This window comes from Chiloscyllium plagiosum, unplaced genomic scaffold, assembly GCF_037043375.1.
Source record: "Chiloscyllium plagiosum isolate Xiang-an unplaced genomic scaffold, Cpla_swu_hap1 HiC_scaffold_2, whole genome shotgun sequence".
NCBI classification, from domain to species: domain Eukaryota; kingdom Metazoa; phylum Chordata; class Chondrichthyes; order Orectolobiformes; family Hemiscylliidae; genus Chiloscyllium; species Chiloscyllium plagiosum.
In genome coordinates, this window is record NW_028270140.1 from 10958545 (window position 1) to 10981881 (window position 23337).

A 23337-nucleotide genomic window follows, 5' to 3' on the forward strand; every position below is an offset into this window, starting at 1 on the left:
CTGAAAAGAAATTACACATTGCTCTGCTATAACATGACAGTTATGTTCCTCTGCAACCTCGCGCTGCTGAAAACCACACGATGGAAAACTGCCATAGAAAACTGCACGATGGAAAACTGCTACAGAAAACCGCACGATGGAAAACTGCTAGAGAAAACCACATGATGGAATACCGCTATAGAAAACCGCACGATGGAAAACTGCCATAGAAAACAGCACGATGGAAAACCGCTACAGAAAACCGCACTATGGAACCCGCTATAGAAAACTGCACTATGGAAAACTGCCATAGAAAACCACACGATGGAAAACTGCTATAGAAAACTACACGATGGAAAATCGCTATAGAAAACTGCACTATGGAATACCGCAATAGAAAACCGCACTATGGAAAACTGCTATAGAAAACTGCACGACGGAAAACTGCTATAGAAAACCGCATGATGGAAAACTGCTATAGAAAATCGCACAATGGAAACCTGCTATAGAAAACCGCACGATGGAAAGCTACCATAGAAAACCACATGATAGAAAACCGTTATAGAAAACAGCACGATGGAAAACCGCTATGGAAAACAGCACGATGGGAAACTGCTATAGAAAACAGCACTTATGGAAAACCACTACAGAAAACCGCACTATGGAACCCGCTATAGAAAACTGCACTTTGGAAAACCACTAGATAAAACCGCCATAGAAAACAGCACTATGGAAAACCACTACAGAAAACTGCTATAGAAAACCGCACGATGGAAAACCGCTATGGAAAAACTCACGATGGAAAACCGCTATGGAAAACAGCACTATGGACAACCCCTACAGAAAATCACACTCTGGAAAACCGCACTATGGAAAACCACTATAGAAAACAGCACTGTGGAAAACCCCTACAGAAAACCGCACTATGGAAAACCGCTATAGAAAACAACACTTATGGAAAACCACTACAGAAAACCGCACTATGGAACCCGCTATAGAAAACTGCACTTTGGAAAACCACTAGATAAAACTGCTATAGAAAACAGCACAATGGAAAACCCCTACAGAAAACTGCACTATGGAACCCGCTATAGAAAACTGCACTATGAAAAACCGCTACAGAAAACCGCACGATGGAAAACCACTACAGAAAACCGCTATAGAAAACAACTCTATGGAAAACCCCCACAGAAAACCACACTATGGAAAACCACTATAGAAAACAGCACTGTGGAAAACCCCTACAGAAAACCGCACTATGGAAAACCGCTATAGAAAACAACACTTATGGAAAACCACTACAGAAAACCGCACTATGGAACCCGCTATAGAAAACTGCACTTTGGAAAACCACTAGATAAAACTGCTACAGAAAACAGCACAATGGAAAACCCCTACAGAAAACCGCACTATGGAACCCGCTATAGAAAACTGCACTATGAAAAACCGCTACAGAAAACCGCACGATGGAAAACCACTACAGAAAACCGCTATAGAAAACAACTCTATGGAAAACCCCCACAGAAAACCACACTATGGAAAACCGCTATAGAAAACTGCACTATGGAAAACCACTACAGAAAACCGCACTATGGAACCCGTTATAGAAAACAGCACTATGGAAAACCACTACAGAAAACCGCACGATGGAAAACCGCTATAGAAAACCGCACTATGGAAAACCCCTACAGAAAACCGCACGATGGAAAACCGCACTATGGAAAACCGCTATAGAAAACAGCACGATGGAAAACCCCTACAGAAAACCGCACTATGGAAAACCGCTATAGAAAACCGCACTATGGAAAACCGCTATAGAAAACCGCACTATGGAAAACCCCGACAGAAAACCGCACGATGGAAAACCGCTATAGAAAACTGCACTATGGAAAACCCCTACAGAAAACCGCACGATGGAAAACCCCTACAGAAAACCACACTATGGAAAACCGCTATAGAAAACAGCACAATGGAAAACCACTATAGAAAACCGCACTATGGAACCCGCTATAGAAAACAGCACGATGGAAAACTGCTACAGAAAACCGCTATAGAAAACAGCACTATGAAAAACTGCTATAGAAAACCGCACTATGGAAAACCGCTATAGAAAACTGCACTATGGAAAACCCCGACAGAAAACTGCACGATGGAAAACCGCTATAGAAAACTGCACTATGGAAAACCCCTACAGAAAACCGCACGATGGAAAACCGCTATAGAAAACAGCCCTATGGAAAACCCCTACAGAAAACCACACTATGGAAAACCGCTATAGAAAACAGCACAATGGAAAACCACTATAGAAAACCACACTATGGAACCCGCTATAGAAAACAGCACGATGGAAAACTGCTACAGAAAACCGCTATAGAAAACAGCACAATGGAAAACCACTATAGAAAACCGCACTATGGAACCCGCTATAGAAAACAGCACGATGGAAAACTGCTACAGAAAACCGCTATAGAAAACAGCACTATGAAAAACCCCTACAGAAAACCGCACTATGGAAAACTGCTATAGAAAACAGCCCTATGGAAAACTGCTACAGAAAACCGCACGATGGAAAGCTGCCATAGAAAACCGCATGATGGAAAACCGCTATAGAAAACCGCACGATGGAAAACTGCTATAGAAAACAGCACGATGGAAAACCGCTATGGAAAACAACACTATGGAAAACCCCTACAGAAAATCACACTCTGGAAAACCGCACTATGGAAAACCACTATAGAAAACAGCACTGTGGAAAACCCCGACAGAAAACCGCACTATGGAAAACCGCTATAGAAAACAGCACTATGGAAAACCCCTACAGAAAACCGCACAATGGAAAACCGCTATAGAAAACAGCACAATGGAAAACCCCTACAGAAAACCGCACTATGGAAAACCGCTATAGAAAACAGCACTATGGAAAACCCCTACAGAAAACCGCACTATGGAAAACCGCTATAGAAAACAGCACGATGGAAAACCCCTACAGAAAACCGCACTATGGAATACCGCTATAGAAAACCGCACTATGGAATACCACTATAGAAAACAGCACTATGGAAAACTGCTATAGAAAACTGCATGACGGAAAACTGCTATAGAAAACCGCATGATGGAAAACTGCTACAGAAAACCGCATGATGGGAAACCACTATAGAAAACAGCACTATGGAAAACTGCTATAGAAAACAGCACCATGGAAAACCGCTATAGAAAACTGCACTATGGAAAACCGCCAAAGAAAACTGCACTATGGAAAAACGCTATAGAAAACAGCACGATAGAAATCCGCTATAGAAAATCGCAGTCTGGAAAACTGCTACAGAAAACTGCACTATGGAAAACCGCCATAGAAAACTGCACTGCAGAATATAGTTAATAGAAAATCATTGTACACATTCAGTAGAAAGTTTGCATTATCCAAACAACATCCACAATTCATCAATCGCATTATACCCAACTTGCTCTGACAAAACGTGCATTACAGAAGAACGACCTGTATTCATTAAATATGACTCCCCACTTGCATCGATAAAACATTGCTTCAGCAGAAGAAACTTTACACAAATAGGTCTAGCTATTCAAATTTTTTTTAACTAAAACTCAAGGCAGAAATTGCATCTCCAGAGTCATCTTGAACAGCCAGTAATTGAAGAATAAATGGTTCATTTCTTGTACACTGCCAAGGTGAATCACTCCTTACCTTATACAGCATGGCATACAACAAATATTTCTGGCAGCAATAGTCAGAATGTGAAGTATTTCATCCAATAGGAACTTTCTTGACTAACCTTTTGTACCAGTGGAATCACTGCCCTGTGAACCTTTTCTCTACATACATTCTTACGTTTGATTTAATGCTGGCAGAATTGTTACCTGGGAAGCATCAGCTTTTGCCAAGTCTTTGGCAGTGTCCAGAGCAATACGAAGAGACTCTGCATCCTCTTTTAAAATTATATAGGCAATCAGGAGAGCAATGTGTTCAGGAACTTTGTCATTCAGAGCCAATGTTGACTTGATAGAAGACAGCCAAACAGAAGCAGCTTTCACATCCGTACTGAAATCATCCAAAAGTTTCCAAGTTGCAAAAATAGTTTTATACCAACTAGTTATAGGGAATACAAGTTCACAAGAAGGCTAAAAGAGAAAACAAAACATATTTCAAGCAATGGTAAGCTATACACGGAATAACAAAATTTAAAAGGATAACCCAAGGTGTGAAATTGTGGGTACTTAGTAGCAAGATTTGAACAAAATAGATTGAAAGTGGGTATGAAGGAAGAGAAAATGGCTTTTCCCACTTTCTTCCAAAATTAGCCTAGATTTAAAATTAATTGACACAAACTCCAATCTTGTTGGAGGCACTCTGAATTTTCATTCACATTATCTGCCCCATGAAGGACTCCATATTAAATCTTCAGGAGACAATTGGTTAAAAGTCACCAGAGACTGGCACACAATGAAATGTTTTAAAAGGTAACAAAATCTTCAAATACAAGACTCAAATGTAAGAGTGAGGGTCCACAGATGAGTACCAAGACTAAGTAACAAGTACCAATAAGTATAAAGTACAACTTTCAGAGGAAATTGTTGGGATTCAATCAAAGGAGGAACAGAGTATTGCTCCCTAGTATCCAAACATTCATTCCTCAACTTCCTCTTCAAAATCAAGCAGCCTGCTCATTCATTGCATTTTTTTATCAGATTTTATTGCGCAGAAAGCTTCTGTAACAGTCACATTAAGCAATTGATTATCAAGCTGTATTGAACTTGGCAAGAGATGCAAAAACACAAAATTGTGTTAAGCATTGCATAGACATTTAAAATCAAAACTCGTAACCATGGCCTATTTAATTATTCTCAGTGTATTGAATGAGGACTTTCCAACTAAGTTTACACATTTAAGTCAAAAAAATGTGTCTGATCACAATGGCCCTCAGCTCAGGAATTCCATCTCTAAACCCGTCTGCCTTGAGGTCCACTTCAAATCCAATGTTAGAAGTCACACAACACCAAGTTAGAGTCTAACAGGTTTATTTGAAATCAGCGCTTTCAGAGCGCTGCTCCTTCTTCAGGTGATCTTTGTATGGTATGATCTGCCTATACTGCGTGCAATACAAAACCTTTCACTGTACCCAGGTGCATGTGACACTAATAAATTAAATCAAATCAATCAAAAAAAAAACTCAATGGGTCTTAAAGCCACCTCTTCAAAAAAGTTTGGTGATTTGTCCTAATACTTCTTTATGTGGCTTGTCATCAAGTTTTCTTTGAGAAAACATCTGTGGAAAGATGCAAGTCAGTGTGGTTTGTAGAACAAAAACATGCCATTAAATATTAGGTGAATTTTATTAAGATATTGATTTTACTCACAGCACCGTTATTTGTTACACTATTTCATAAATCTAATCTCAAAGAAACCATCTTCTCTCCCTTACCTTCGATCTGCTAGTCAAGTCTTTTCGTTCCTCATTCTGGATAATATCAAGGAGTTTCTCAGCCAGTTCCTGGGTGGCTGGTCCCACCTCTGCACTTGATGTATAGTTAACAGAGGATGCTATCTGAAGTAATGGCATCACCAGTATCAGAGCTGCCTTGAGCAGATTTTGCACAGATGACAAAGAGAGGATCTTCAGTGCTGTCAATATTAGAAGGAGCCACACGTCAATCCTTTTATTGTATTTTTATATACAGAGAAAATTGGGAACAATTATGGGTGGTCTTACTACTGGTGAAGAAGACTCCAAACTGCAAGATGTGAGAACATTGTTCTGAGTCATTTACCTTTAACAATGGAAACATTTATTACCTATAAAGTTGTGTGACTGGAGTAATATTCAAATAAAATATTCATTCTGAAGGAGGATCACTGGACCTGAAACCTTAACTCTGCTTTCTCTTAACAAATGCTGCCAGACTTGTTGAGTTTTTCCAGCAATTTCTGGTTTTGTTTCTGATTTTCAGCATTCGCAGTCCTTTCGTTCTTCTTAAAATAAAACTTTATTGTTGCACGTGTTTCAACATGTTTCCTTTGCTTGATGTTTCATTAAATTGATGAAAATACCAGAATCATGATGAAGGATAGTTTTATGACTGGGTAGTCAGTAGTTTAAGGTGGTCTTTCAATGTTGGTGAATTTTCACGATTAAAATGGAGTTTACTTACTGATGCCACATGCAGATATCTTTTCCAAAAGCAAACACTCAGTGAACGACCTTTTCTCGTGTTGTGACCACATTTAGAGTTTTTATCTATGCTTAACTTCCATATACATTAAGATGGTGGTCTGAATATAAAATGAAACCACAATGCTCAGAATAGAAATAAAAACAAAACCTGCTGGAGTCAGGCAGCATCAACAGAACATTCAGGTCACTGGTCTGCAATATTAAGTCTTTTATTAGCCATTGATGCTGCCTGACATCAAGATGTTCCAACAATTTTTTTCAACATCAATATTTTGCTGTTGTAATATTGCCAGCAATAACACTTTTCAAACTTCCAGACCAATGACAATCAAACAAGAAGAAGAGTTACAGGCACAAACATTTCTGAGTTGCCTTAGTTTTGAAGATGGATTGCCAATGCTATTGATGGTGAAATTTGAACTCAACAAAAAATTAAAAATCTGGAATTAAGTGTCTAATGATGGCCCATGAATCCATTGTCTTAACAACCCAACTTGTTCATTAATGTCCTTTAGGGAAAGAAACTGCCATCCTTATCTGGTCTGGACTACATGTGACTCCAGACCCACAGCAAAGTGATTGACTCTTTACAGCCCTCTGGGTAATTAGACGGCAATGATAAATGTTGCATAATCATATAATCCCTCACCCCATGAACAAACAAAGGAAAAATAACCAAGGCTGCTGAGCTACAGTTCAATAGCCTTGATTTCAATGCAGTGTCACATCTTTATGGAATAAAAGGCATAAAAATGTCCTTAATGGTGTTAATTAGAAGGGATTTTATCTGTCAAATTGTTTTGGCACAAATCCTCCACAACGTGTTGGAGATTCCAATCAAACGAAAGATCAGAATAAACTTAATGAAGAAAATAACTTTTGCTTTCTTGTGTATAACGGTGAATTTTGTTTAGTGTGTAGCATATCACCTTCCTCCAGAACAGCAGAGATCAAATCATTATTTGCCTAAATTACACCAAGTACCTTCATCGATATATCAGGTCAATGCCACAATTTTGATATAAAGACTGGGGCAAAGGTAAGGGAAAGAAAGAACTGGTGAGGGATAAAATTGAAGCTGATATTCAGAAGCCGTGAAAGGAATTAGTATTTTACGAACAGGGGAAAACGACCAAGCAGATGGTCACTTTTGCACTTTGATATACAAAGAGTTATATAGCATGGTAACAGGCCCTTCGGTCCAACCAGTCCGCAATGACCTTGTTCCCAAACTAAACTAGTCTCATCTGCCTGCATTTGGTCCATATTCCTCCAAACCTTTCCTATTCACTAACTTGTCTAAATGTCTTATAAACGCTGTAACTGTACCTGCATCCACCACTTCCTCAGGGAGTTCATTCCACACACAAACCACACTTTGTAAAAAAAAGTTGCCCCTCATGTCTTTTTTAAAATCTTTTTCCTCTCACCTTAAGAATATGCTCTCTAAGTTTTAACTCCCCCACCCCCACCCCCACCCTGGGAAAAAAATTATTATTCACCTTATCTATGCCTCACATGATTTTATAAACCTCTGAAGGTTACCCCTTGAATCTCCTGCGCTCCAGTGAAGAACCAGCTTTCCTGTCTATTTTTATATCTCAAACCCTCCATTGCCGGCAACATCCTGGTAAATCTTTTCTGAAGCCGCTCCACTTTACTAATATCCTTCCTATAGCAGGGTAACCAGAACTGGTACACAATATTCCAGCAGAGGCTTCACCAATGTTACAAAACTAAAATTTTCAACTATATTGTCTAATTTTGATTCTTTTTTTAAAAACTGGACTTATTGCTTTGACTCTGCCCAATTTTTCTCTTTTCAATTCAAATGATAAAAACCTGCATCTGATGCAAAAATAAAAATGGATCCCATAGCAGTTGTCTTAATAACTGTTGAATCACAAGCAAACTTGAGATTTTGCAGCATTGATATTGATACAGCATCCCACAACACTCGTCACAAACAAAGTATTATTGGCAAAGGAACATAAACTACACTTTCCAAAGTTTAACAATGGTGTACAAAATATTTTCATTGCAATCATAAGAAAAGTATTTATTCTGTTTTTGGGACGCAAATTGCAAGCGATCAAGCAGCTTAAAATCAAAGTCAGTCAACCCTAAAACCTACTAAACATAAATTAATACTTTGGGCTTATGTTTTTAAAATAAGGAAAGGTCAACTCATAAATATTAAAGATTTCTGACAAGGAAAATAATCATGAGAATTAAGAAGTTACAACCCACCTTCCCGTTCATCCTTCATAGGAAAGCAATTTTCCTGCAGGTTTGTAATCTAAAATTCAAAAGGTTTTGAATTGCGGTTATAGATAACAAACTACCATTCAGAAAATGTTTCTGCCTAATTAAATTGTCAAGCGAAATATAGGAGGCATCAGCTTGGAATATTTCATTTAGGTTTGGTCTTTGCGGTCTAAACAACAAAACTTTTAATGAAGTATATTGCCTGGAATTCTTCATGTAAAAAAAGCCAATTACAGTATTTTATATGCATGTACTTGTATGGGTTTTGTTCTGCAGGAGAGTGGCCCATTACCATTTAATGAGCCTCATTTACTGCAATGCTTGAGCAGTAAACCACAAATATATTTCTCCCTCTCATAGCCTTAGACAAACTTAATTTTGTAACTAAGGTCTTCACTGAATCAAACTACTAACATAAAATGTTAATCAGATCACAGAAGTGGAATGAATACAATGCCAAGTAGCTTACAAAGCTTCAATACTTGGCACTGGAGTACACTGTTTTGATATAAATTAAGTTTTGATACCAAATAATGAGCATTTTTATCTTGTTGATAATTTCTCTATTCATTGACTTATGTTTCCATTTGCAAATATCCTCTCTCACTAAAGCATGAACAGCACAGGAAACCGCTATATTTTCATCTCGTAATTAGCCAACTATAGACTCAAGTATAAAAACCGAAAGAACTGCAGATGCTGGAAACCAGAAACAAAACCAGAAATTGCTGGAAAATCTCAGTAGGTCTGGAGAAAATCAGAGTTAATGTCTTGTGTCCCGTGACCCTTCTTCAGAAATGTTATGTCAAATATTCTTCTTTTCTTTCTTAGTAATACTGTCTAATATATCGTTAAGTACCAAAAGCTATGCAGGGAGACAAATACAATTATCCATATTTATTACGAGATGCAGAGAATCAAGCCTCTCTCTCTCCAGTCCCTGCCAATAGGGCATGTTCACCCATTGTGTTACTCTTCAGTTTGCAAATTGACATGGAACAAACAATGAAGCTTTTTTTTTCCCCAAGTGCAAGCAGAAATTTTCAGTTCTACGAGCTGAAGTGAAACCACTGCTTGCTCTGAAGGTAGGTGCTTGCTGGAAATACTCAGCAGGTCTAGCTGGAACAGTGGAGAAAGAAACAAGTTATGTTTCAGGCTATCACTTTTCATTGGAAGTTAGACCTGCTCAATAACTGCCATTGCCATGCAAAGCAACTCCCTACAACTCTCTATCACACAGTATGGAATGCCAACTATCATTGGGGACTTGCTTATTTTGCGACAATTAAACTGTTTAGGACTGCAATTTCATTATCCTCAAGTAATTAATCAGTATAATTCATTGCTAATTAACGATACTTGTGATCCCTTTCCCAGGAAAAAGCAAGTTGCTGATCTCTTGTAAATAGTTGGAGGAATATTTTCTATTTGGAGGTCATCCTGAGTTTTAAATTTATTTGCATTTTCCAAGGTTTTCTGACATAATCACTTGTGACTTAAATCATATCTCTGAGTTCTCTCATGTTGTGGTACTGAAGATTCCTTTTCACTGCAATGCTTCACTCTTTCCCTGTCTGATTACACACTTAACAGCATATTCCAACGTGGATGCTGATCAAGAGGATAAGCTTCATGAAGATAGTGGTCAAGAACTCCTGATCACAACAAGAGAAGGAGGTTTTGTTAGACTACTCTATTTCAATTCAAGCACTGGATGGAGCTCATCAGATGTGTAAGGACATGCAGTTGTAGATTTAAATATAAGAAAATTACAAAAACATGCAAGGTTAGGGCTTATTCCATCAAAATTATGCAACCTCATGGAAACTGATGAAAACATAGGCATAGGTTGAGGTGAGAATGGATCCCATTTGGGCACATACGGTATCAAAAAAGCTGAACTCAAATGTGGCAACTCATGCAGTTAAATTCAATCAATACAGTATCAGACAAGAGCACTGCATCTATTTTACCAATGAAACAACAACACGATGCTAATGTCTCTGACTTTGCTGAGTGGCCCACTAAGTAAACAGGCTCACAATGTCTAACAGATTTGGAACTGTCATCATTATGTCAGTTACATGCGATCTTCACAGAGAGGAAGGAATATTTCATCTTATATGTGGAAACTCACTCCAACTGGTCTCAATCAGTTTGTTAATTCAGATAAAATTGGGTGTGATGAGATGTCACATTGGTGGTCCTTGGGTAGTCCACATATATATCAAAGAGGAGAAAGTGGGAACTGCAGATGCTGGAGAGTCAGAGTGGAGAGTGTGGTGCTGGAAAAGCATAGCTGGTCAGGCAGCATCCAAGGAGCAGGAGAATTGATGTTTCGGGTATTAGCCTCATTCCTGATGAAGGGCTTATGCCCGAAACGTCAAATCTCCTGCTCATCGGATGCTGCCTGACCTGCTGTGCTTTTACAGCTCCACATTCTCAATTCTGATCTCCAGCATCTGCAGTCCTCACATTCTCCTAGTCCATTATATGTAGATATAGTGCCTTGTGAGCACGGATGCTCTCAAATACCCAACTCGGCAGCTTGTTACTATTACACAAATCGACCAAATGTTCTTGTGACTTGCTATTGAGTAGTGGTCATGTTAAGCAGAAGGTCCGATGGCTGTGAATTTGGACCTGTCTTCAAGAATGGCATGCATTTTGTCAATATAGTGCACATTTCTTAACTATGTCCTCCTTGTTGGTGGTGTACCCCTCTGCATTGACTTGAGTCTTGCAATGTCTAACATTTGATGTGAAATCAGATATAACTGCGAAACAACCCTTAGTGTGCCAAGAATTACACCAACAGCCAATTTACGATCCACAGTTGGGCTCACAATGTGGCTGACTTCCACTTGCTACAAGCTATAGAGGGGACCTGTCCTGTACAGGCAAGAGGAAAAGACCAGCAACCACACTTTTTGAACCAAACAACAGGGTGGGTGAAACAACAGGCACACTGTTCATTCTCCACATTAATGCCTCAGCCAGAGTTGATTTGCCAGCAAGGAGTACTCTTACTTCATGCAACATAATCGGTCGCTTGCTTTGAAATTTGGCTTGCAACTGTCCTCATGAGCGTCAAACGCAAAGATCCAACAGCATTGTCACTTTTGCTCAGCAATCCTGAAGATATTTCATCCCAGTCCTAAATATTTCACCAACTATTTTCTGACTGCAAGCTTGTGTTTTTGATTACCCAACAAAGAATGCAAGACACAAACCTGATTAACTGTGGGAGAAATAAACAGAGTTAACACATCAGATTGACAGACATGTGCTGCTGCACATGTACAATGAGACTTGCTGACTATTTCAAGCATCCTCTAGATTTCTAGCATCAGCACTAATTGGGTTTTGTTTAACAACTGGGAGGAAATGTTTCATATTTTATTTGATCTGACTCATTAGTCAGTATCTGCAAACATCCAATCAACTTAGGAATAACTGGAGAGGAAAAAAAAAAGGCCTGTTTCTTATCAATCATTTTGCTTCAGATTTCGCGGAATAACCTTGTGGCCTCAAAAGACTTTTAACTCTTCCTCATGCGTAAGTGTATTGTGTAACAGTTCAATCTTACCAAGATTTAAAATGGGTTCTTGGTGGCACACTGGAGTCTGTAGCAGAAGGAGGCTTAGTCCCACAAGCATTTCTTCAGCAGGAATACTCTACAAACAAATCAGTTTAAAGAAAAGAGACTTTGAAGAAAACCAGATGTGTAAACATCATACTGCACCAGAGCACAAATGATGACAAAATGATTACGATGCACCAAGTCTGCAGCCCATTCAGAATATCAGAACTTCCTTGACCGACTTATCAGTAACTAGAGCCAAGTGAAAACCGATCATGACTTCAGATATCAAAAGGATGCATAAACAACGAAAACAATCCAATTAAGATCCCTAATTGAAAATTTTTTAGCATTACGTCACCAATTCCTTCTTTAGTGCCAGTGAAGTTTTTAAATTGAAGCTTAATTGGAGAATATGCTTTGAGTTTCTCTCATAATAAACTTTTCTATCCATTCACCTAAGGCTATGACAGAACCTTCATAAACCATTACTTTTGTCATCCATGGAGTTCAGTGACAATTCGTCTGATATAAAGATGAAGAAGTTGGGAAAAATATATAAACTTCTTCCCATGGATGAAGCAAGCAATGTGATTTGAGTTTCTTATATACGGTTCAACAACTGAAAAACCATACATTCTAATTCAAGAATTCACATCGCAAAAAACAGGAGATTTATGTTTCTGCAATTTTTGGGGACACATGAACTATTTGGCACAAGGGAGGCTACTAAATTTTTCAACATCCAGTGATGCTTCAGCAGATAACAGCACACGAAAAAGCTTATTGGCACAGGGGCAAACAAATTCAGAGACTTCAGAAGGCCTGAAGGAAACAAGAAGTTAAGTTACAGAGATCTGAAGGTTGGAGGTGAGCCAACAATTGTTTTATGAATGTCAACCGATAAGGAGCATTAGATTTGATTTTCTTTTTAAAGTACATTTCAATTCAGAACCAGTCCCCCTTCTCTAATTAAAGTCATTTGTTTCAGAGACAAGGACGGGGAGAGGCAAGTATCTTACTTTCCAGAATACATGAAGTTAGTGGTCTAGCAGCAGGAGACTGCAAGATATTAATGTTTCAGGCATGTGAAGCCAGTGGGCTCCATATGTGACATGTGCAGAGGGTAAAATGACCCGACAATTGAAATGCCAGTTGAACTAATCTGAAGTCTTGGCAGCCCTAATTCCTCAGTTGTGATTTCTGTTGAAGAAGAAATAATGTAATTTAAACGCTTATTCAATTACATTATAAACAGAGAGTAAGGCACTACCTATGATGTAACACACTTGCCCAGCGTAAAGCACTAAGCTGTTTGAATATGCAGCCACACATCAGGTTGATAGGTGCTGTGCACACCTCATTCTGGGTAAATAGTCAATGTGCAGCCAAGCAAAAAATTTCAAGTTACTGAGCACAAAAAAAAAGACCCTTCTGCATACCATTCTGGTCACCCTGCTTTGGAAAGGATCTTGTTAAACTCGAGAGAGAGAGTACAAAAAAGCTTTGCAAGGAAGCTCGGAGAATGTGAGGACTGCAAATGCTGGAGATTAGAGTCGGGAGTGTGTTGCTGGGAAAGCACAGCAGGTCAGGCAGCATCCGAGGAGCTGGAGAATCGACGTTTCAGCCGTAAGCCCTTCATCAGGAATGAGGCTTGTGGGCCCGGGCTGAGAGATAAATGGGGAGGGGACGGCGGGGGGAGGGGTGGCGGAAATGGGGTTGGAGGGAAGGTATCTGAGAAAGCAATAGGTGGATGAAGGTAATAGGTCTGGATCGGAGGGTTGAGCTACAGGGAGAGGCTGAACAGGCTGGGGCTGTTTCCTCTGGAGCGTCAGAGGCTGAGGGGTGACGTTGTTGAAATTTATAAAATCATGTGGGGCAAGGATAAGCCAAGGTCTTTCTCCTAGGGTGGGGGAGTCAAAACCTGAAGGGCATATATTAGCAGTACTTCATCCAGAGGCTCACTGATGATGTTACGTATGGTGACGAAACGTCTGAAAACGAACCTTCCAGCTCAGCGAACAAACCTACATCCAGAACCTCAAAATGAGCTACAAATCTGCTCAAAACCTGTTAAAGGGCATAGATTTAAGATGTGAAGGGAAAGATTTTAAAAAGGACCAGAGTGCTAATTTTTTTTAAAGCAGAGGATGGTGTGTATATATGAAATGAGCTGCTAGAGGAAGTGATGGAGGCAGGTACAATTAAAATATTTAAAAGGAATCTGGATGGATATGTGAGTAGGAAGGGTTGAGAGTGATATGGGCCAAATGCTGGCAAATGGGACTAGGTCAGATTGGGATGTCTGGTCAGCACACACCAAATGGACCAAAGGGTCTGTTTCTGTACTGTATGACTCTTTAACTACATTTTAAAGGAAAACAATTCAAAATTCTGTAGCAACTGGAAATCGAAAATAAAAATGTTGCCCAGTCCCAGTGAAAGGACAATAACCTGAACCATGAGCTGTTCCTCTCTCTGCAGATGCTTCTAGAGATTCTGAGAACTTCACACATTTAAGTTTTATAAATATTTTAAGGCACTGTGGAATTGAGAGGATGCTGTTACTCACAAGGGGAAAGCTTCAGGTATTGGTAAACACTTCAGAATATATCCACAAATTTGAGAATGTATGACCATTTTACTATTGATGTGCAGGCACTGGTATTAGAGTGGGGTGAACAAAGTCAGAAGTCAAATGACACAAGGTTACAGACCAACAGGTTTATTTGAAATCTCAAATAACTTCACCTGACGATACAACAGCGCTCCGAAAACTTGTGATTTCAAATAAACCTGTTGGACTTCTGACATTTTACTTTTATATCCTGGTTTTCTTTTTAAATGGAAAATGGAACAAATGAAATTCGCTTGTGCCTTCCACCATGATCTGCCACAATTTATGTCATTTGCTACAATACTTGGAAATTCACCATCTGCTTACCTCAGGAACATCGTCGACAATCATCTGAATTTGGTGAATAAGTGAGGAGAGCTCTCCTGTGATTTTCAGGCTAACTTCACAAACACACAGCAATTGCAGAGATATCTGGGCGAGCTCAGATTTCCAAAAATGAGCATGGCGGAGGAATGCTAGCGATAACTCTTGAAGAAATATGGTGGCTTCTGTAACTTGCGCCAAACTGGTTACCTGGTGGAAAGGAAACAGAATTACAACTGTGCTTTCGACATTACTATTGGACTAGCATTTCAAAGGTCTGGACAACTGGTCTGGAGACAGAAGCTCAAACGCCATCGCAACCACTGGCGGAATTTAATTAAAGTAAAATTATCACTCAGAGTCGTACAGCACAGAAACATACCCTTCAGTCCAACCAGTCCATGCCAAACATAAATCCTGAACTAAATTAGCCCCATCAGCCTGTAAATCTCCCATCACTCTCCAACCCTTTCCTATTCTTGTACTCACCCAGATGTCTTTTGAAGATTCAAGAGACTAAGACTGTCGTAAAAATTCATCTTGTTCACTAATGTTCCTCATGGAGGAACTCTCTCTTGTCCTTATTTGGTGTTAACATTTAAGTCATCATGGGACACGCATATGGAAGAACATGGAATAGTGTAGGTTAGATGGGCTTCAGATTGGTATGACAGGTCGGTGCAACACGAGGGTCGAAGGGGCCTGTACTGCGCTGTAATGTTCTATGGTCTATGTTCTATGTTAACTGCATGCGACTCCAGCGTCGTGCTTGATTATTAATTATCCTCCAAAAATAACCCAGCAAACAACTATGTTCTATCAAAATGCGACAGACATACTTATACCAGATGGACTTCATACTTCAAATGCAAGCTCACCATCACCTTGCCAAGGCAATGAGGGATAGACAATAAATGCTAACGCTCACATCACATAAATAAAATGTTGTTTAAAATCATTGCTACACAATTATTCTAGACACACATAGAAATATTAATGGCAACATACATACAAACACACTAGGCTGCTGTAGCAGGAATTCATTCAGCCCTTGAAGACTGCTCCAACATTCAATAAGATCATGGCAAACTGGTTTGTACTTGATTAAAATTATGTTATCTTGGTTTTTAAGAAAGCAACTAATGGCTTCTTGAGAATAGCTATTTGGGAAATAGGAAGACTGTGGAAATCTTAAGTGCTCAAGATCTTTAGGTTTTTTTAGATTACTTACTGTGTGGAAACAGGCCCTTCGGCCCAACAAGTCCACACCACCCCGCCGAAGCGCAACCCACCCATACCCCTACATTTACCCCTTACCTAACACTACGGCCAATTTAGCATGGCCAATTCACCTGACCTGCACATCTTTGGACTGAGAGAGGAAACCGGAGCACCCGGAGGAAACCCACGCAGACACTGGGAGAACGTGCAAACTCCACACAGTCAGTCGCCAGAGGCGGGAATTGAACCCGGGTCTCTGGCGCTGTGAGGCAGCAGTGCTAACCACTGTGCCACCGTGCCGCCCACAAATGCAAGTGATGCAAGTATTGCATAAGAGAAGCCTATTACACTCTCACAACAGTGGCTTAGTCGCTCAAACGCTCATTGGAGACAGAAGGTTGTGGTTCAAGTCCCGCTCTCGGCTTTGAACTCTCAAATCAAGTCTGACACTCCAACCCAAACCTGGGTGAGTACTCGGGCTCATAATCATGGACCTTGCAACATCTGGACCACAACAACATCCAAAAGAACTGAACCTTACAACAAGCACCACGAATGATAACCTTTGTACAAATGAAAACCTTTTGAACTCTGAGTGATATCGTGCAGCCCCATGGCACAGCTGCCTCACAACGCCAGGGACCTGGGTTCGATTCTACCCTCTAGCGACAGTGTGGAGTTTGCATTGTCTCCCACTGTCTGGGTGGGTTTCCTCCAGGTGCTCCTGTTCCCTCCTACAGCACAAAGATGTGCAAGTTAGGTGGACTGACCATGTTAAATTGCCAATAGTGTCCAGGGATGGGTGGATTAGCCATGGAGAATGCAGGGTTACAGTGATACAGGGATGGGATGCTCTTCTGGAGGTCAGTGTGGTTTCGATGGGCCGAGAGCCTGATTCCACACTGGAGGGTTTCGATGGTTCTTTCATATAACCTCTTCTTGCATGATTCCTGGTTTCAGTTCCAAAGATTTTTTTAAAAAAGAGAGAGTAAATGCTAAATTAGCATGAACCCATTGACGTGCAATAGTACATTTCCATCCACACAATTGGGTTGAGCTAACAGAAAAAATATAGTTTTCAACTCAGTGATAAACATCTCCTCATTTAAAATTGAAATTAACCACAATTACAAACGAAGCAAATAATAACAGCAAAGTACTGCATCTGCCAGAAACAGGGCACTTGTTTTGGGTGAACTGAAGGGCAGTCACACATTACTCTCTGTCTTTGTGTTGATGTATGTGGTGTTTGAACTGAGCCAGAAGGAGAATTCGAAGATTGTACCAATGACCTCAAATCAACATGCCCATTCCACTAAACTTAAACACAGAATGAAGGCATTAATTTCTTAAACGCACAATTTAAAAGAACCAAAATGCACTGACAAAATATTTTTTCCCCCCAAAATTACCAACACACGTCTACACTCAAACAGTCATCACCCTGTACACATCTTCCACAGAACTTGAGAGGTCACAGTTAAACATATTTCCTTCACACATGCTAGAACATCTTAACCAGGCAATTACCACCCTATCGACTGCATTGCAGATCTCAATTTCAGATTTATATTTACGCATTTTCTATGCATTCACTAGAATAGCATCCACTGTGGTTTCCCTGAACAAAATGCAATCTAAACTGAGATTTCACTTTTGCTCATAAGTAATTTATGACTTCAGGATTTACCAGTTCTCAGTTCACTGAATGTTCCTTTCGCTGATGGTTTTAATTAATTCCATTACAGTTGGGATATAGAGGAAGAACCTTCACCAGCTTCCATGAATGCAGCTGTTGTGTCATTGTGAAATTTATGGATCATTTGGATGAACTTTTCAGCGTAGTCAACTTTGCCCAGTAATTTCCAAATGCTCTCTGCTGACTTAAGGCCTTTGAAAGATCAACAAGAACACATGGGTCCAAATATCACTCCCAGTATAGTTCTTTAAGTTGCCTGACAGGATCACATCAGTCATAACTCTGCCTTTTCACTACTTGAAATAGGCAATGGGCAAGAGTTTCTCAGCCCTCCACTCGACATAACTATTTAGGTAATGTCAGCAAAGATTTTCCCCACCATTACATGGGAAACACTGTCCTCGTATTTGAGGGATTAGACAGTGAGGCATTTTTATGCTCTTCAAGGTCTATTTTATTTCAGCACATGGACGGCAACAATTGAAGAAGGCAGCTTACAACTACCTTCTCAGGTATGAACCTGGCCGGTGTCTTCCTGCTAAATATACCTCAATAGATGTATGGGCACAATGATTCGTACCCATTTTTTATAGGTGCATCATACTCCATCTATATTTCCCGCTGCCTTGGGAAAGCAATGAACATTATCAAAGACACCCCTCGCCCGAGTTATACTCTCTTCACCCTCTTCCCTCGGCAGAAGATAGAAAAGTTTGAAAACATGTACCAGCTTCCTCCCTGCTTTTACATGACAAATGAACAGACCTCTCATATACTAGAGCTGACCTTTCTCTTCACCTTCTCGGTAGCTGTAACAATAAATTCTGCGTTCTGTTCTATTACCGGGATGTACTTATATAAGGCACAATTTCCAAATTTGCTGATGACACCGCCGTAATGGGTTGGATCTCAAACAAAGACAAGACAGAGCTGAAAATGTGTTGCTGAAAAAGCGCAGCAGGTCAGGCAGCATCCAAGGAGCAGGAGAATCGAAGTTTCGGGCATGAGCCCTTCTTCAGGAATCCTGAAGGGCTCATGCCCGCAACGTCGATTCTCCTGCTCTTTGGATGCTGCCTGACCTGCTGCGCTTTTCCAGCAACACATTTTCAGCTCTGATCTCCAGCATCTGCAGTCCTCACTTTCTCCTAAATGACAAGGCAGAGTACAGGAAAGAGATAGACAGTTTAGTCGCATGGTGTCAAGACAGTAATCTCTCCCCCAGTGTCAGCAAAATGAAGGAACTGGTCATTGACTTCAGGAAGTGGAATGGAGGACAACGTCACTGTCTGTATCAATGAGGCTGAGGTGGAAGTAGTTGGAAGTGTCAAGTTCCTCAGAGTAAATTTCACCAACGACTTATCCTGGTCCATCCATGTCGATGCTACAGTCAAGAAAGCACACCAAGGTCTCTACTTCTTCAGAAGATGAAGGAAATTCAGCATGTCCACAGTGACTCATATCAATTTTTATAGATGCACCATAGAAAGCATCCTATCCTAAACTTGGTATGGCAACTGCTCTGCCCAAGACAGCAAGAAATTAGAGACAGTTGTGAATGCAGGCATATCCATCATCAAAACCAGCCTTCCATCAATGGACTCTGTCTACGCTTGCTGTGGCCTCAGGGAAGCAGCCAACATCAACAAAGAACATCCCAGCCCATTTATACTCTCTTCCACCCTCTTTTGTCAATCGGGAGATGTAAAAATTTAATTAGGATAGCAAAGGCTGTGGATTTGAATTCCATTCGGGGTCAATAACAGTAGTTATTATCCTGTCTTCCACATAACGGCCAAGGAAGCTACAAAATGACATTACACTGAAATAATGGCATTTTGACATGTGACAATTAAGTAAAATGGCAACTGGAATAAAAGATCAAGATGAGAGAAAACAGATTTAACAAGACTAATCTAGTTGTGAATGAGAAACATGTCAAGTTCCTGCCATAGTAAGGAAGGTACACATCAAACAAAATCTCTGCTCTGGAGTGCAGCAGACAGTAACTATTCCCATGATTAACCTTAATTCTGCACAACCTTAATGGTCATGTGTAAATCACCTCAGTGTTCTCCAAGATTGGCTATAACTTGGAGTGACAGGCAACATCCCCTGCATCTATTGAAGTGCATTCAAATACTCACTTTATATCAGTACAATAAAATCACACAGGGTGACAATCTGGTCAACATTCCATAATAAGCTGAGTAGAGTCACTTCTAATATTTGTTTTGCCATGTCCCAGGTGCTCTGAGGGAAATCCTACATTAAGTATTGGGGTAATGGTCCCTTTAAGCAGTACATTTCTTAGAGAGCTGGTCAAACAGTTTGCTTCCAGTCACTGATCATGGGATGAAGTGGGCTCTAAGTTCGACAAAATGAAAAGGGTCAACATGCTGTTAACTATAGGGCTGAGGAGCTCCCTATGTGTAACTTGTGAGCTCAAAACTGTTGGGTTTGATTTAGTTTCAACAGAAAGGAGAGTAGATAAAGGGGCCGGGAAAGGGAGAGATTGAGCAAAAAGAGTCGGGGGAGGGAGTTGAGAAAGAGACAGAGAGAGGAGCAAATAAAAAGAGTAAGGGGGCAAGTCAGAAAGGAGGAAAGGAAAGAGAAAAGAGAGGGGCAGATATGGGGAAGTGGGCAGAGAGAGAAAGTGGCAGATAGAGATCAAAAGAGAGCAAATGGAAATGGGGCAGTCAGAATTAAAGAGGGAGTAAAAGGGTGTGCAGGTGAGAGTGTGAAAGGGACAAAGAGCGCTCAAGAATACTAAACTCCACAGTTTAAAGGCTTAATATCATTTTAAGAACAAATTTATAGATAATCTCATTCTGAAAAAAATCACTTCCAAAAGCTAAATTAAGCTAAAGGAAAGTGTTTTCAACCTTTAGGATTCTATGACTCCAACTGTTGCTTCTATGGGAACTCAAAGAGCTGTAACTTGTGAACTTTTAACATGATCAGACAACAATCTCTACAATGGCATGGAGAAGTCTTACCTGCAAGTGAGGAACAAGATCAAAGAAGAGTTGGAGGACCTGCTGGGTAAAGAGAGTAGGTGCATTCTGTTGCTCTTGAGATTGGCTTTGAAGTACAATCTGAAGAAGGCTCAGTCGAAGCTCAGAGTTCTCTCGCAGGCAGCAGGGTTCACAGTACAGATATTTGAAAAATGGTGCCATCATTTGCACAATGGATGCATTTAACCTTTAATGAAGGGTCAAAGAAAATTTAAACAATACTGCTAGATCTAAACTAAAGATTTTTTTTTCATCCATTTATTGCGTGAGTGCAATTTTCTCCTTTATTGTATCGTCTCTACACTACACACAACGCTCCTCTACATAAAGACAAGCAACTGTTCAGGACCAACACCTTGAGAAATGACACACTGCTATCAATCAAGAGGAGGAGCATGAGACAGGTTCAAGATGATGCTTGACCTTTCCTTTCCTCCAGGTTCTGCCAGCTTCACAACCTCAGCAAAAAGCAAGTTCGGAGCAAACGCTCAGTAAGTTTAGAGTCACAGGCACATACCCACCCACACCACTCTGATATAGTACAGGAGGGTATTAAGGGTATTAAGGAGGGTATAAAAAGGAAGAAAGATCCTAGGAGGAGGAATGGGTGGCCGTGGCTGACGAGGGAAGTTAAGAAACATATAAAGTTAAAAGAGAAAAAGTATAACATAGCAAAGATAAGTGGGAAAACAGAGGACTGGGAGGCTTTTAAAGAGCAACAGAGGATTACTAAGAAGGAAATACGCAGAGAAAAAATGAGGTACGAAGGTAAACTGGCCAATAATATAAAGGAGGAGAGTAAAAGCTTTTTTAGGTATGTGTAAGGCAAAAAAATGGTTAAGACTAAAATTGGGCCCTTGAAGACAGAAACAGGGGAATATATTACGGGAACAAAGAAATGACAGAAGAATTAAATGGGTACTTCAGATCTGTGTTTACTGGGGAAGACACAAGCAATCTCCCTGAGGTAACAGTGGCTGAAGGACCTGAACTGAAGGGAACTTATATTTGCCAGGAATTGGATAGACTGTTAGGTCTCAAGGTTGATAAGTCCCCGGGGCCTGATGGTCTACATCCCAGGGTACTGAAGGAGGTGGCTTGAGAAATCGTGGATGGGTTGGCGATTATTTTCCAGAGTTTGATAGATTTGGGATCAGTTCCTGCGGATTGGAGGGTGGCTAATGTTATACCACTTTTTAAGAAAAGTGGGAGAGAGAAAGCAGGAAATTATAGACCAGTTAGTCTGACCTCAGTGGTGGGAAAGATGCTGGAGTCTATTCTAAAGGATGAAATTACGGCACATCTGGATAGTAGTAACAGGATAGGACAGAGTCAGCATGGATTTATGAAGGGGAAATCATGCTTGACTAATCTTCTAGAATTTTTTGAGGATGTAACTCTGAAGATGGACAAGGGAGATCCAGTAGATGTCGTGTGCCTGGACTTTCAGAAAGCTTTTGATAAAGCCCCACATAGGAGGTTAGTCAGCAAAATTAGGGTGCATGGTATTGGGGGCAAAGTACTAACTTGGATTGAAAGTTGGTAGGCTGATAGGAAACAGAGTAGTGATAAATGGTTCCATTTCGGAATGGCAGGCAGTGACCCTGCAGGTACCGCTGGGATCAGTACTGGGACCGCAGCTTTGTACAATATATGTTAATGATATAGAAGATGGTATGAGTAATAACATTAGCAAATTTGCTGATGATACAAAGCTGGGTGGTAGGGTGAAATGTGATGAGGATGTTAGGAGATTACAGGGAGACCTGGACAAGTTAGGTGAGTGGTCAGATGCATGGCAGATGCAGTTTAATGTGGATAAATGTATGGTCATCCACTTTGATGGCAAGAACAGGAAGGCAGATTACTACCTAAATGGAATCAATTTAGGTAAAGGGGCAGTACAGAGAGATCTAGGTGTTCTTGTACACCAGTCAATGAAGGTAAGCATGCAGGTACAGCAGGTAGTGAAGAAGGCTAATAGCATGCTGGCCTTCATAACAAGAGGGATTGAGTATAGAAGCAAAGAGGTTCTTCTGCAGCTGTACAGGGCCCTGGTAAGACCACACCTGGAGTACTGTGTGCAGTTCTGGTCGCCAAATTTGAGGAAAGACATTCTGGCTATTGAGGGAGTGCAGCGTAGGTTCACGAGGTCAATTCCTGGAATGGCGGGATTACCTTACACTGAAAGACTGAAGCGACTGGGCTTGTATACCCTTGAGTTTAGAAGACTGAGAGGGGATATGATTGAGACATATAAGATTATTAAAGGATTGGACACTCTGGAGGCAGAAAACATGTTTCCGCTGATGGGTGAGTGCCGAACCAGAGGACACAGCTTAAAAATACAGGGTAGACCATTTAGGACAGAGATGAGGAGAAACGTCTTCACCCAGAGAGTGGTGGCTGTGTGGAATGCTCTGCCCCGGAGGGCAGTGGAGGCC

At 40.5% G+C, this 23337-nt stretch overlaps 1 protein-coding gene across 5 annotated transcripts in view; it reads right to left on the bottom strand.

Moving 5' to 3' along the window:
• The window catches only part of focad (focadhesin), a 205036-nt gene that overhangs the window by 137665 nt on the left and 44034 nt on the right, over positions 1–23337 (bottom strand). For all 5 annotated transcript variants that reach the window (XM_087994575.1, XM_087994579.1, XM_043718998.2 and 2 more), the window contains 5 exons: positions 20876–21080; positions 14963–15169; positions 12025–12112; positions 5418–5617; positions 3856–4116 (listed from right to left, as the gene is read on the bottom strand). In XM_087994575.1, coding sequence (XP_087850701.1) covers positions 3856–4116; positions 5418–5617; positions 12025–12112; positions 14963–15169; positions 20876–21080 — 961 coding nt within the window. The remainder of the gene's footprint in view (positions 1–3855; positions 4117–5417; positions 5618–12024; positions 12113–14962; positions 15170–20875; positions 21081–23337) is intronic.